Raw genomic sequence first — 15,639 nt, 5'->3', positions numbered from 1 at the left:
ATAAAGGCCTAAGAAAACACTCTAATCGCACATCAAAGCCACCCTCTGAAAACCTCAGACTATTTATGTCTGCCACATTCCTCCCTACTGCCAAGCCAGCTTCAATGTGACTTCTCATTCTTCTTCCATACTTAATGTCTCCCTTCAGTTAACATATTTTATTTACATAAATTAATACTACTGATTAAGTTACAATCAAGCTGAACTTTTAACCATATTTAAGACTGCTTTTGTATATATTTAGTCTTATAAATTATAAGTTAATTTTTCCATTATATTCATGCTTTTTAAAGGCACCCTGTTGATACCTTTATATATCACTTAAGGAGTTTTTTAAAAAGTAACAGTTTAACAAAAAGAAATGACAAAAACAGAATATAAGGGTCCAATTAAGTAAGTCAACATTGCACATCACGAAAGTAAGAAAGATTATCGCTTCTCGGCCTTTTGGCTAAGATCCCGAAAGTAAGAAAGATTAAATTTCTCCCTTAAAAAGTCACCTCACCTTTTGGATTTTCTCTTGTATATTACTTTGGTCATCATAGGGTTCCATTCTAGTTAAAAAATAAATGATCTCATTAGTCATTTTTTTTAATTTCATGGTAATTTACCCCCAAAAGAGTGAACTGATCCATAAACCCACTCACTAACAACCATTCCAATTTTTTAAAAAATACAATTCTAGCTAAAAGCAATCATTTTTTTTAATAGATTTTATTTATTTATTTGACAGAGAGAGAGCAAGAGAGCACAAGCAGGGGAAGCAGCAGAGGGAGAGGGAGAAGGAGACTACTACTAAGCAGGGAGCCTGACTCAGGACTTGTTCCCAGGACCCCAGATCATGAGCCAAAGGCAGACCCTTAACCGACAGCCACCCAGGCGCCCCAAAAGCAATAAATTTATTAGAAGAAGTGAACTAGGAATCAGAATTATGTTCTAATCCTATGGGACTCAGTTTCCTTACTAGTAAAATACAAGAGCTGCACTAAGGCAACTTTCAGCTCTAATGTAAAAGTCACTTACTTTTTTATTTGGTTTTGCTGTTCCATACATTCTGCTCTCAAACTTCGTACTTGTTTAACTGACAATCTGTAAGAAAACATACAAATAACAATTATAATTCCACTACAATTAACTGGTATAGGCCACTTTGATATTTTCCCCCATTTGTTATCTTTTCTCAAGGCCTCTGAAGACTACTCTTCCAAATACAGCCAGGGGCCAGCTAAAGGAGTCTAGACTTTCTCCAAGACTTACAGTGTGATCTAACATACAGGTTGCTACTGAGATGGACCAGGACTTCTCGGCTCATATACACTCTGTCTCCAAATAAAATGATGGAAGTAGGACTACTCTGCTCTCTTATCCTCGTCACACATACCTAGGGTCACGATAGGCAACACTGTAGTTTCAAGATGACTTCAAAGGATTCTTTAGTTTTCACAACATGTAACACAACATTTACAAAGTTGTCTTGGGGTGCCTGGGTGGCTCAGTGGGTTAAGCCTCTGCCTTCAGCTTCGGTCATGGTCTCTGAGTCCTGGGATTGAGCCCCACATTGGGCTCTCTGCTCAGCAGGAAGCCTGCTTCCCCCTCTCTCTGCCTCTCTGCCTACTTGTGATCTCTCTCCCTCTGTCAAATATATAAATAAAATCTTAAAAATAAATAAATAAATAAATAAAAAGTTGTCTACTGTAGTTGTTTATAATCATTAAAAATTTGACACAGTTGGCGCACCCGGGTGGCTCAGTGGGTTAAAGCCTCTGCCTTCGGCTCAGGTTATGATCCCAGGGTCCTGGGATCAAGCCCCGTGTGGGGCTCTCTGCTCGGTGGGGAGCCTGCTTCCCTTCCTCTCTCTCTGCCTGCCTCTCTGCCTGCTTGTGATCTCTTTGTCAAATAAGTAAATAAAATCTTTAAAAAAAAAAAAATTTTGACACACTCTATTTCTTGAGACTAGAAACCTTGCCTGTCTTGTTTAATGCTGTACGACAGTGCCTAAACAATATCTGGCACACAAAAGTAACTCAAATAAAAATCTGCTGACAAGAGGAACCAAAATATAACACAAGATGAGATGGTTAAAGAAACTATGGAATACCTACTTGATGGAATATCTACTTAATGGATACTCAACTATTAAGTAGATATTAAAAGCAATATACTTAAGAAAATTCAAAAAATAAAAATAATTTTCTAATTTTTTAATAAAAGCAGTATAGTATGGCAATACGGAAAAATTTACAGAAAGAAATATGAAGAGAAAAAATACAAAATAGAATGAGCAAAATAATTACAGCATAAAGACGTAAATCCATGTTTAAAAAAATGAAAAATACCTAAGACACTGAATTTTTAAACTAAGGTAATATTTTCCTTTGCTCTAAAGTTTCATGTACATCTGCACAGTTTTCAAATATCTTATTCAGAAGTTATGTGGCTTTAAAATGAAAATAGGATCTTTAAAAAAAAAAGAAAAAAAAAAAGGGACGCCTGGGTGGCTCAGTTGGTTGGACGACTGCCTCCGGCTCAGGTCATGATCCCGGAGTCCCAGGATCGAGTCCCGCATCAGGCTCCCAGCTCCATGGGGAGTCTGCTTCGCTCTCTGACCTTCTCCTCACTCATGCTCTCTCTCACTGTCTCTCTCTCAAATAAATAAATAAAATCTTAAAAAAAAAAAAAATGAAAATAGGACACTAAGGGATTTTGAGGTAGGCACAGATTACTGCCACTGAAGGTACACTGATGACATTTGCTAAGGAGAAAGGAATTTTCATTTTTTTTGGGTGGGGTGGGGGGAGAAAGAGAGAGCACTCGAGGAGGGGCAGAAGGAGAGGGAAACAGAGAATCTTTTTTTTTTTTTTTTAAGATTTTTATTTATTTATTTGACAGAGAGACATCACAAGTAGGCAGAGAGGCAGGCAGAGAGAGAGAGAGGGGAAAGCAGGCTCTCCACTCAGCAGAGAGCCCAATGCGGGACTCGGTCCCAGAACCCCGGGATCATGACCTGAGCCGAAGGCAGTGGCTTAACCCACTGAGCCACCCAGGCGCCCGGAGACAGAGAATCTTAAGCAGACTCCACACCCAGTGCAGAGCCATGAGGAGGGCTAGATCTCACAACCCTGAGATCACCACCTAAACCAAAACCAATAATCAGATGCCTCACCAACTATGCCCCCCACACGCCCCTGAAATTTTCATTTTCTAACTATCAACGTATTACTTACTGTGCATTTTCCTGATACTTTCGGGTAACGCAGTCTTCTCTTTGCAAAATGTGTAAAAATCTATTACGTGCCACATGGCATCTGGCAATGCATTTGTGCATATCTTGTGATTTTACATTAAATGTCTCTGTAAAACGTATAGAAGAATCTATATGGAAGACAAATAAGATCACAGAAAATATCAAATATCAAAAATTAGAGATCCAGAGGCCTAATGGATAAGGCATCAGCCTCCGGAGATTCATTAATTTTAAGAGATTAATAATTCAAACAACTAACAACTCCTTAAAAACAGGTATGCCACATAAACAGATACAACTAATTTTAACAAAAGCAAGGAAATCTATTTTTTTTTTTTGCAAGGAAATCTATTTTTAAGTAGGCAACTAAAAAAGGGTATCTGAAGTTGAGTTGTTTTATAGAATCATAAAAACTTTGAAAGTTTCTCTGCCCCAAATAATTCTTATTATCACAGCTTGATATATCCATGAACAAATACACTGTTATACAAGAGCAACTTCTTACCAGGATCTCTTCACAACAAAGAAAGAAAATCAATTAAAAGAGATGAGGTTAGATCACAACACGTCTTTTGCTGTTTATTTTTCTATCTAGTAAGACCAACAGGACAACCAAACAAAACCAGTCTCCATTTCTCCGATAATTCTTGGCTGCGTTAATAATGATCAAAGCAGAACCTGAGAACAGTCCATCCAAACATTTCAGAATCCACATTTTTAGCTGTAATAAATCCTACATTACTGGCTAAATGGATAAACAGATAAATGGAGACCACTCCAGTGCACCTAACATTACTAATCCAGGTCCTAGTGCTATCCCCAAAGAAGCCACAAATTCTATATATTCAACTGGGGATGAGTTCACAGAATGTAGAAGTCATCTAGACACTAAACATGCTGACTGGAATTGATTTAAATCAGAAATCAGAAATAGGAAAACCCATGCTTAGAAGCTTTATGCACAACAAACTCTTGCTAAATCCAAACATACATACTTCATATGAAATACTTTGGGCTAGTGCTCACTTCAACAGCACATATACTAAAATACTTTGGGCTACATGTAATTGGAATAGACCATCTACGAAAAGAAAAACTGGTAACAATGCTTATGTTGCATTTAATTTTACATATACAAATACTTATACACCAAAATCATATGTATAAGTTCTTAAAAAATCATGCATAGAAAATAAAATGGAAAAAAAAGGTTTACATATCACATCACAGAGAAAGGATAGTAATAAATAAGAGCTCCTATAAATGAAAAAAAAGCAGTAACTTAAGAGAAAAATGAACAATTATGAATATAGTGTATAAAAAAACACAAGCTGCTCTTAAATATATGAAACAATTTTCAATCTAACTAAATAAGAGAAATACAAATTAAAACCCCACCCTCAGATTCCACTTTAACCTATCAGACTAAAAAGATAAAAATGTCTGACCACACACAATGTTGTTATGTGTGACAGAGGTATAAACTGATCAATCTCTACAGAAAATACACAGATAACTAACAAAATGCACAATCCCTCTGACCAAGCAAATGGTAAATGGTCTTCAGGAATCATACACACACACACCAATAGTTACTTACATTCATTAGAGGCTTTCAAACTACAGTTCCTGTAGAATATTAACTATTACCTTGTGAGGTAATTTAATGTTTTTATCTTACCTTGCTTTATTAAAATCTCTTTATGACTTACAAATTATGAAAAACAAAAATTTAAAACTGAAAACAAAAAAATTCTTATTAAAAATATAACTTACTTTTAGAATGGGTTTTGATATATTTTATTGCAACAAATCGTGCAAAATGATACATCAGATGAATAAACTTAGGACCACCAGGAGAAAGAAAAAGTGACCCAACAACTTGAGGAAAGCTACTTCCACATTCCACCTATGGAAAAAAGAAATAAGACAATTTGAAGACTTTATTAATAATAACCTTATCAAGTAATAACCATAACTCTGGGGAGCCCCAGCTGCACAGCTGGTTAGGTGTCTCTTGGTTTTGACTCAGATCATGATCTCAGGGTCGGGATCAAGCCCCCCTTCTGGCTCCGCACTCAGTGCAGAATCTGCTTAGAATCTCTCTCTCCCTCTTCCTCTGCCCCTCCCAACCCATGCCTCATGGGTGCTCTCTGTCAAATAAATAATAGATCCTTTGAAAATAGTAATAGTAATAGCCATAATTCCTACTATATAAAGATTATTCCATTTGAACCAGAAATTGAATACTGGAATATTTCTAAACTCTTGGCGGACTTGGTCACAAAAAATAATTATAAAGCCACAATTATGGATACTATATGGGGACACAAGTTAAAGTAATCTATCATCAAAAAAGTTTTCTTTAGGGGCACCTGGGTGGCTCAGTGGGTTGAGCCTCTGCCTTCAGCTCAGGTCACAATCTCGGGGTCCTGGGATCGAGCCCTGTGTCGGGCTCTCTGCTCAGTGGAGAGTCTGCTTCCCCCTCTCTCTGCCTGCCTCTCTGACCACTGGTGATCTCTCTCTCTGTCAAATAAATAAATAAAATCTTTTGGGACACCTGGGTGGCTCAGTTGGTTAAGCCGTTGCCTTCAGCCCAGGTCATGATCCCAGGTTCCTGGGCTCCCTGCTCGGCGGAGAGTCTGCTTCTCTCACTGCCTCTGTCTGCCTCTCTGCCTGCTTGTGTGTACTCTCTCTCTCTCTCTCTCTGGCAAATAAATGAAATATTTAACAAGTAAATAAATAAATAAATAAAATCTTTTAAAAAATAAAAAAAATTTTAAAAAGTTTCTTTAAACAAAAACTATGACATAAACTTGCAAGAACTCAGAAACCTATTTCCAATGCATATAGGCAGAAAAACTGGTTTCTAGATATACACAAAATCCTAACCAAAACCACCAAAAATATTATTTTAACAAATATTTCCTCGCTATTATACTGTTAGCATAAAAGCATTAAAGACTTCCTCCAAAAAATTAATGTAAGATTATACTTCAACAAAGCCAAAAATAAAATTTAAGGTAGTTGGTTTTTCGTTTTTGTTTTTTTTTTTAAGATTTTATTTATTTATTTGACAGAGACCACAAGTAGGCAGAGAGGCAGGTAGACAGAGAGGGGGAAGCAGGCTACCCACCAAGCAGAGAACCCGATGCAGGGCTGGATCTCAAGACCCTAAGACCATGACCTGAGCAGAAGGCGGACGCTTAACCCACTAAGCCACTCAGGCATCTCTTACTGTAATTTCTTTTTTTTTTTTTTTTTTAAAACATTTTTATTTATCTATTTGATAGAGAGAGATCACAAGTAGGCAGAGAGGCAGGCAGAGAGAGAGGGGGAAGCAGGCTCCCCGCTGAGCAGAGAGCCCGATGTGGGGCTCGATCCCAGGACCCTGAGATCATGACCTCAGCTGAAGGCAGAGGCTTAAACCACTGAGCCACCCGACTGTAATTTCTAACTTAAGTTTACATCTTCCAGAAAGAGAATACTTACAGAAATCTTTTTTAACCATTCATAGCAATGTTTCCGGAATTCAGTGTCACTCTTTTGGTCAAATGGAGGCCAACAAAGCCTTAAAAGAACAGATATAAAAGCATTAGAATTATGAACAAAAAAACTCGGCAAAATTTTTAAACATGAAACTTCTGTCCTATACTAGAAACATAAATGCTAAATGAACCAAAGCTAGTATTTATAGATTTCAACTAAAGAAGGACAACAACCTGTGAGAAACTGGGTATCTTCCTTTATAAATTACTATAAGGTTGAGTCCAGTTTACCACAAATCATCAGTGTATACATATATTAAATGAAGGAATGAAACATCATTAAAATTACTAGAAATTGGCTAAAGAAGACAACACTCTCAATGAATTCACTGAACTAAGCAAAACGATGGTATTAATAAATTAGTATGTTAAGCCTGGGGGGTGGGGGGTGAGAGAGAGAGAAACATAAATGGTTGCACAGGAAGAGCCAGAAGGAATGACGTGAGAGCTTAGGACTCGCAGAGACAACCCATAACACAGTCAGTGTGTACTACTGTTTTGTGTATAAAAAATATACAAAATGATTAAAATGTTTTGCCTCTGGGGGCACCGGGGTGGCTCAGTGGGTTAAAGCCTCTGCCTTCAGCTCAGGTCATGATCCCAAGGTTCTGGGATTGAGCCCCGCATCGGGCTCTCTGCTCAGTGGGGAGCCTGCTTCCCCCTCTCTCTGTCTCTGCCTGCCTCTCTGCCCACTTGTGATCTGTCTGTCAAATAAATAAATTTAAAAAAAAAAAAAGTTTTGGCTCTGTTTTAGTCAAAAACAATAGACTTAAAATTTACCTATTACTTTCCCCTGATAAATTTTTATTCTGAGACATAATTATTTGTTTAGAACCTCATTTTTTAATACTTCTACGTCATACATTCTATAGTCATGTAAAAAATTGAGTATGCATGGGAAAAAAAGGACTAAAAGGCTAAAATGTCAGCAGTGATATTTTCTGGTTAGTAAGTGTAAGAATGATGTTTACTTCCATCTTTACATTTTTCTGTATTTCCTGAATTACTTAAAATGAACTGTATTTTGTTTATAATCAGAAAAAGGGGGAGGGACGCCTGGGTGACTCAGTTGGGTAAGCTGCTGCCTTCGGCTCAGGTCGTGATCCCAGGGTCCTGGGATTGAGTCCCGCATCAGGCTCCTTGCTCGGCGGGGAGCCTGCTTCTCTCACTGCCTCTGCCTGCCGCTCTGCCTGCTTGTGTGTACACTCTCTCTCTCTCTGGCAAATAAATAAAATCTTAAAAAAAAAAAAGGGGGGGGTTAGAAAATCTATTTTTATTTGGGCAGAATAAATCCTATAGCTTAAAGATAGAGATTTCCAGAAAAGATGTTTTAAATGTGCTCCTGGTCACCCATAGCTTTAACTGGACACAAAATATTAAGAATAAATTATCAAAAATAACAATGCCTAAACAATTTACTTGTTACTTTTCTTCTTAAGATTTTTTTTTTAAGTTTTGGGTTTTTTTTAAAGATTTTATTTATTTATTTGACAGACAGAGATCACAAGTAGGCAGAGGGGCAGACAGAGAGAGAGAGAGAGGAGGAAGCAGGCTCCCCGCTGAGCAGAGAACCTCATGCAGAACTTGATCCCAGGACCCTGAGATCATGACCTGAGCTGAAGGCAGTGGCTTAACCCACTGAGCCACCCAGGCGCCCCTTAAGATTTATTTTTAGAGACAGAAAGCACAAGTGGGGGGAAGGGCAGATGGAGAAGGAAAAAAATCATAAAGCAGACACTGTGCTTTTCTATTTAAGAGGATAAGAGAAAAATACAAATATCAAAACAAAGTTAAACACTTTTTCTGGTGGTATAAGCCCAAATCACATGCAAAATATCTTGGAACCAAAGTTTACAGATATTCATGTTTTTATCTCCTCCTTAAACTAATACTCAACAGTATCTAACATTAGACTAAACGTAATAGGAATGATTTTCACCTACAGCACTTAACACTTATATATCACTGACAAAAATAATAAGGATTTAGAGACACCCAAAAAGTAAAAATAGACAAGGGACACCTGGATGGCTTAGTGAGTTGAGCCTCTGCCTTCAGCTCGGGTCATGATCTCAGGGTCCTGGGATCAGGCCCTGCATCGGGCTCTCTCCTCCTGCTTCCCCACCCCCCGCCTGCCTGCTTGTGATCTCTCTCTCTCTGTGAAATAAATAAATAAAATCTTAAAAAAAAAAAAAAAAGTAAAAATAAGACAAGTAATATTGCCTACAGAAGAAGGAGTAAGGCAGGGGGTAATCAGCAAAAAAAAAAAAAAAAAGAGAGAGTAAGGCAAAACTATACAAATAGATTGGTACCAATTAACAGCATGGCCTAATTGTGACTAAGAAGAATGTTAGGAACTAAGTATGTAAAACAAAAGTCTTATCTATAAAATAATCAATGATTTTAAAATATATGATTTTTAAGATAGGTACCAAAGAAAAATCTCTCAGATTTACAAAGGTCAAGCACTAAATTTATAAGATTCAAATCTGACTTTTGTGATATCAATTCATATAGTGAATGGACAAAAGCTGAAATTCTGGCTTATATCAGAGCCTACTCCCGTTTCAAATTTGAGAATGACTACTTAGAAAAAGAAAAGAAAAGAACTTGACTCACTTGAAAACTTCTTTGGTGAGAGACGGGTCCAGTGTTTGAAACAAAAAATAAGAAACGATTTGAAAGGCATCACGGTTCAACTTGTCAAACATGTTCCTAGTAATTTAAAAAGAAAGAGAATCAGAGAAAAAAGAAAAAAAGAAAAATGGTTAATAAAACTAGACAGCATCAAAAGCTGTGTAAGAGTTTAACACAAATTAGTATTTTTCATTCTCTTCAAGAGGTCAAAGCAAATTAAGTTTCTTTAATTCATATACATTTTATAATTAATAAAAACAAGTAGGGTGCCTGAGTGGCTCAGTCATTAAGCAGCTGCCTTCAGCTCAGGTCATGATCCCAGGGTCCTGGGGTGGGCTCCCTGCTCAGCGGGAAGCCTGCTTCTCCCTCTCTCACTCCCCCTGATTGTGTCACCTCTCTCCCTGTGTCTCTCTCTGTCAAATAAATAAATAAAATCTTTAAAAAAAAAAAAAGAAAGAAAGAAAAACAATAAAAATTTTCTGATTCTGATAATACTGATCAAATAGAACACTGGTAGAACTTCCTTTATCGAGGGGCACCTGGGTGGCTCAGTCAGTTAAGCCTCTGTCTTCAGCTTGGGTCATGATCTCAGGGTGCAGGGATGGAGCCCCACATTGGGTTCTCTGCTCAGCAGGGAGCCTGCTTCCCCCCCCACCTCTGCCTGCCTCTCTGCCTACTTGTGATCTCTCTGTCAAATAAATAAATAAAATCTTAAAAAAAAAAAAACTTCCTTTATCGCCGAGAATATTCTACAAAAAGAAAAGGAAAACCTAATTAGGTGGAGAGAAAACTGTGGCCTATTATAACCTGAAAATGATACAAACCAGTATCTACTGAATAACAATAAAAATAGCTACCAATAGTTTATTTCCCAGGTAGTATTTTAAGCCTTTTACGGGCAATAACTCATCTAATCTTTACCACAACCATAAAGTTAAATACTGTACTAGCTGCTTTACCATGGTTTAATTCTAATGACATCAGATTGTAGTTTTTTAAATTTAGAGAGATTAGATAATTTGCTAAAACTATCCAAAATCACATCGGGAAGCAGAAGAGCAGTGACTTGAAATATGTCATCTGACCCCAGAGTCCAGGTTCTTAACCATTACATTTTAACCCCAGAACCACCCTTACATGATGTAGTTCTACCAAGTCTTTGTAAAGTGTTGATTGTCCTGATTTTCCTAATCAAGAAAAGCCTTAAAAAAAAATACAATTACATTAAAAATAACAACCAACAGGGGTGCCTGGGTGGCTCAGTGGGTTAAAGCCTCTGCCTTCGGCTCAGGTCATGATCCCAAGGTCCTAGGATCGGGCCCCCGCAATGGGCTCTCTGCTCGCTGGGGAGCCTGTTTCCTCCTCTCTCTCTACCTGCCTCTCTGCCTACTTGTGATCTCTCTCTGTCAAATAAATAAATAAGAACTTTAAATAAATAAGTAAATAAATAAAAATAACAACCAACAAACCAAACCATATAAGAAATGCTACACAGGGGGCGCCTGGGTGGCTCAGTGGGTTAAGCCGCTGCCTTCGGCTCGGGTCATGATCTCAGGGTCCTGGGATCAAGTCCCGCATCGGGCTCCCTGCTTCCCTCTCTCTCTCTCTCTGCCTGCCTCTCCATCTACTTGTGACTTCTCTCTGTCAAATAAATAAATAAAATCTTTATTTAGAAAAAAAAAAAAAAAGAAAAAAGAAATGCTACACAGCTATACGGAATCAAGAGTTAGTGTAAGGACGGTAAGGCAGCCACTGGGCCAGAGTCATCAGCCACTTCTAGGATGGATGTCCACTCCTCACACCCTGTGTCCAGTAAGACAGAAAATTCAGGCTTCAGGAACTGCCAGAGCCAGAAGGAGGAGAGTTTTCTTGAACTTCATCTACAACAACCTGCTGATGAAAAAGGATCCACCTCAGATGTCATGTTCCACTGCATGGCCCACCTGTAGGATTTTAAGCTACACTTTGGCAATTCCCAAGGCAAACCAAGTCAAACTTGGCACGGAGATACAGCTGCCATTTCGCAAAACCCTTGTAGTAAAGTCTGAGTAGTAGCAGGGGAAATGGAGTGGGAGAAATGGGGTGGCTAGGTGACGGACACTGGGGCGGGTATGTGCTATGGTGAATGTTGTGAATTGTATAAGACTGATGATTCACAGGGGCACCTGGGTGGCTCAGTGGGTTAAGCCGCTGCCTTCGGCTCAGGTCATGATCTCGGGGTCCTGGGATCGAGTCCCGCATCGGGCTCTCTGCTCAGCAGGGAGCCTGCTTCCCTTCCTCTCTCTCTGCCTGCCTCTCTGCCTACTTGTGATCTCTCTCTGTCAAGTAAATAAATAAATAAATATAAAAAAAAACAACAAAAAAAAGGTTTAAAAAAAAAAGACTGATGATTCACAGACCTGTACCCCTGAAACAAATAATACATTATATGTTAATTTTTTTAAAGATTTTTTTTTTTTTTTTGTCAGAGAGGGAGAGAGAGCACAGGCAGACAGAATGGCAGGCAGAGGCAGAGGGAGAAGCAGGCTCCCTGCTGAGCAAGGAGCCCGATGTGGGACTCCATCCCAGGACGCTGGGATCATGACCTGAGCCGAAGGCAGCTGCTTAACCAACTGAGCCACCCAGGTGTTAATTTTTTTTAAAATTTAAAAAAAAAGTTTTTTTAATTTAAGTTCTCTTGGGGCGCCTGGGTTGCTCAGTGGGTTAAAGCCTCTGCCTTTGGCTCAGGTCATGAACTCAGGGGTCCTGAGATCAAGCCCCGCACTGGGCTCTCTGCTCAGCAGGGAGCCTGTTTCCCCCCTCCTCTCTCTCTACCTGCCTCTCTGCCTACTTGTGATCTCTATCTATCAAATAAATAAATAAAATCTTTAAAAAAAAAATTAAGTTCTCTGGGTAAATGAAAAGGGGATAAAAATGGAGCACACATCCCAAATTAAAAGTTTACACTCAGGAAAGAAAAGAAATAACCTGTCAAAGTTATCAGATAAAAGATTATAAGAACCCTCCCCCATTATTTTAGTATAAAAAGGTCATCTGGGGCGCCTGGGTGGCTCAGTGGGTTAAGGCCGCTGCCTTCGGCTCGGGTCATGGTCTCAGGGTCCTGGGATCGAGTCCCGCATCCGGCTCTCTGCTCAGCGGGGAGCCTGCTTCTCTCTCTCTCTCTCTCTCTGCCTCTCCATCTACTTGTGATCTCTCTCTGTCAAATAAATAAATAAAATCTTTAAAAATAAATAAATAAAAATAAAAAGGTCATCTGCATGGGTGGAAAAGAGAAGAGTTGACCACAGTAGTATCAAAAGAAGTTAAAAGCAAAAGAAGCGAATAACTATAAAGGAAAAGTCTCAGAAGAAACTGAGGACATCATCAAAAAGGGGCAGCTCATTAGAACATAGTAGAATATATCTAAGGATATTCTATGTGCTAATATGAAGTGTTTTTAACACTTAAAACAGAGATCTGAGATCTTTTCATGTCTGGTACATTTTCAACAATTATCTGTAGGGATATCTCAATTGTGTGATGCCTTACTTTCAGACTCAAAAAAAAAAAAAAAAACTGGCTTAAGAGTTAGTCAATTACTTGGGGTGCCTGGGTGGCTCAGTGGGTTAAGCCTCTGCCTTCTACTTAGGTCATGATCTCAGGGTCCTGGGATCAAGCCCTGGGTAGGGCTCTCTGCTCGAGAGGGAGTCTGCTCCCAGCACCACCACCCCCCAACTGCTCTGCCTACTTGTGACCTCTCTCTCTCAAAGAAATAAAATCTTTAAAAAAAAAAAAGTTAGGCAAATACAAAAGGAGCTGTGATGCACTGGAATGCAGGACAAATGTAGGGGAGTACACCTTTGAACAGAAAAGGCTTTGTTCTCAAGTTGAAATAAAATGAGTTGAGATTAAAGTTCCCATGCTTATCCATATGTCAAACAACTCTTGTCCTTGAAATGTTTCTATTCCTCAACTAACACAAAGGAAGATCCTTCCTTCTTATTATCTCTCAAGCCTGATATTTTTCACATAGTATCCCGTTGTCTTCCTTTTGACACTTAATTAAAGAATTTTTAGTAAGATATTTGTTGAAGGTTTGTTCATCCGCTAGACTGAAATTCTGCAAGGGGAAAGTTTATGCCTATTCTGTTCACCCTGCGTACCCATATTATATGTAAGTGAATTTTAAAAAGCTAAAAAAAAAAAAAGTTAAGTAAATTTGACAGTATATTCAAGTCTGAAGCATTTTAAAGAGGACACCTGTTTCAAAATGATAGCTCCCTCCTAACAACCAACTAAAATGACTCTTAGGGATAATCTATGATGGTGCTGGGGAGGAGGGAGCACAGATTTTAACTAAGTTTCAAAGGTAGAAAACAGACTGCAGCTGGAGAGAAAACTCAAATTGCTAAACACTGAAGAGAAGGATGTGGTGGAAATGGCAAGCTTCAAGCTTCTTTGCCAGCACAAAGAAAATGAAACTATACTGTGGGCAATTAAATCATGTGAAATAACTGGACTATTTATTAATACATAAGTATAACCTTAGAAATGCTCTCTACTGGTTGACAATTTTTAGAATAGGCTTCTGAACAAAGCACTTCTATATGTAAATAATAATAACCTCTAAACAAATAGTTAACCAGTAAATCTTAATTATGGCTCTAAGCAAAAAAAAAAAAAAAAAAGTATGGCTCTAACCTTTGACAGTAAAAAACATACATTTGAAAAAAGTCAAGAAGGCAGCAGGGGAGAGCAGGAAAGTGTGAGTGAGCTAATGAATTATCTTATAAGTAACAGCAACTTTCATTGTGAAATTACATAGTGGGGAATTAAGAGATCGTTTGAACTGATACATCAAGAAATAGATGTCTAAGCACACTGCCACTAGAAGAAATGAAACAATCAGAAAAGTCGAAAGACTGAGAACAATTAACAGCCTACTTATCAATAATTTCTCTTGAGCTATACCCCCTAAGTTGGTAAGTTTAGACACAGAAATACATACTAAGTATCTAGATTTATGTTCATAACCATTATATTAGTGACGAAGTTGGGAGGGATTTTTATTTTCCATTTTCATACGCTTTTCTACTATTTTTTTCTGAACTACGCAACGTCTCGGTTTGTTAATTCAAAAAGTAAAAATTATCAACTAGAAAACAACCACCATGAAAGGCTCCTTGGGTCCCAAAGCCCTTGAACATACTGTCCTCACACCCTTCCACGACCAACTCTCCATCCCTCCCTGGACTTCACAGACCACCCAGCATCACCACTAAAGCAGGATGAAGCCATCCCTCCAGTCTTGCCCCAAATGCAGACACGACCCCTTACAAAGCGTTCCCGGCACGGTTCCGCGACTGATAGTTTCTGCCACCAGGCTGGCACCCGCAAAGAGCAAGGGCTTTGTAGCCAGTGCCGGCACAAAGTAGCCGCGGGACTATTTGATTCATCGCCCAGCGAGGTCCGCGAGAAGGGTGGGTCACACCAGCGCGTCCCAGCTCCGACTCCCCCGCCCTGTCAGCCCCGGCTCCTTACACTCCGAGGTGCGTGTGCGACACGATCTTTCCGCAGGCAATGGTGGCCGGGCCTGGCTCGAAACCGAGCGCCTGCAGATACATCCAGAGATGCTCCTTCTCGAAAGAGGTGACCCACACCGAGCTCATCTTCGCCGTAGGCGGTATCACTGCAAAAGAAGTAAGCACAGGCCCGAGAGATTCAGAGTGGCTTTAGGCTCCCTCCCTACGGGCAGCCTGAGGTAGCGGCGGCCCCTCCATTGCCACCGCCTGTTCCTCTGTCGCCCGGAGCCATGTCACCTCAAACGGCCATGAAGTCTCAGGGAAACGGAGCCTTTAACGGTACTACGGTACAGCTCCCTAAGCAGAGCCTACAAAAACCAAGACTCCCGCGCTTCCGGAAAAGCGGTAAGCGCTGGCGCTGCCTGGCTTCCGGTGGAGGAGGGACTTCCACGGCCGACTATATTTCCCGCCATGCAATGCACCCTAGTTTCCAAGTCATCCCGCCAGGCCCTGCCGAAAAACTACAAAACCCACAGTGCATTGCGTCGCCAGCGAAGTCTTTTGCGTTTGCGTAACTTCAAACGCTATCTAGCAGTTGCTCCGAAGCTTGGCGCTTTCTTCTGTTTTGTGGCTATGGTTCCTTTTGCTCCTATTGGTTGATTTCGTCAGGTTAAAAAAACAAAAAACAAAAAAAAACAAAAACGGAGCT

The 15,639-nt window shown here is 39.5% G+C and overlaps 1 protein-coding gene across 1 annotated transcript in view; it reads right to left on the bottom strand.

Annotated features, from left to right (window-relative positions):
* HAUS6 (HAUS augmin like complex subunit 6) overlaps window positions 1-15,327 on the bottom strand; it is a 45,216-nt gene extending 29,889 nt beyond the window's left edge. Inside the window, exons 1-7 of the mRNA XM_044265606.1 lie at window positions 14,950-15,327; window positions 9,412-9,507; window positions 6,737-6,815; window positions 5,021-5,153; window positions 3,225-3,372; window positions 1,024-1,089; window positions 506-554 (exon numbers count right to left, since the gene is read on the bottom strand). Coding sequence (XP_044121541.1) covers window positions 506-554; window positions 1,024-1,089; window positions 3,225-3,372; window positions 5,021-5,153; window positions 6,737-6,815; window positions 9,412-9,507; window positions 14,950-15,077 — 699 coding nt within the window. The 5' untranslated portion in view covers window positions 15,078-15,327. The remainder of the gene's footprint in view (window positions 1-505; window positions 555-1,023; window positions 1,090-3,224; window positions 3,373-5,020; window positions 5,154-6,736; window positions 6,816-9,411; window positions 9,508-14,949) is intronic.
* Between the last annotated feature and the right edge of the window lie 312 nt (window positions 15,328-15,639).

The sequence above is a fragment of the Neovison vison genome, chromosome 9 (genome assembly GCF_020171115.1).
Source record: "Neovison vison isolate M4711 chromosome 9, ASM_NN_V1, whole genome shotgun sequence".
Lineage (NCBI taxonomy): Eukaryota > Metazoa > Chordata > Mammalia > Carnivora > Mustelidae > Neogale > Neogale vison.
Note: the sequence above shows the minus strand (reverse complement) of the source record. Positions and strands in the feature narration are given on the sequence as shown.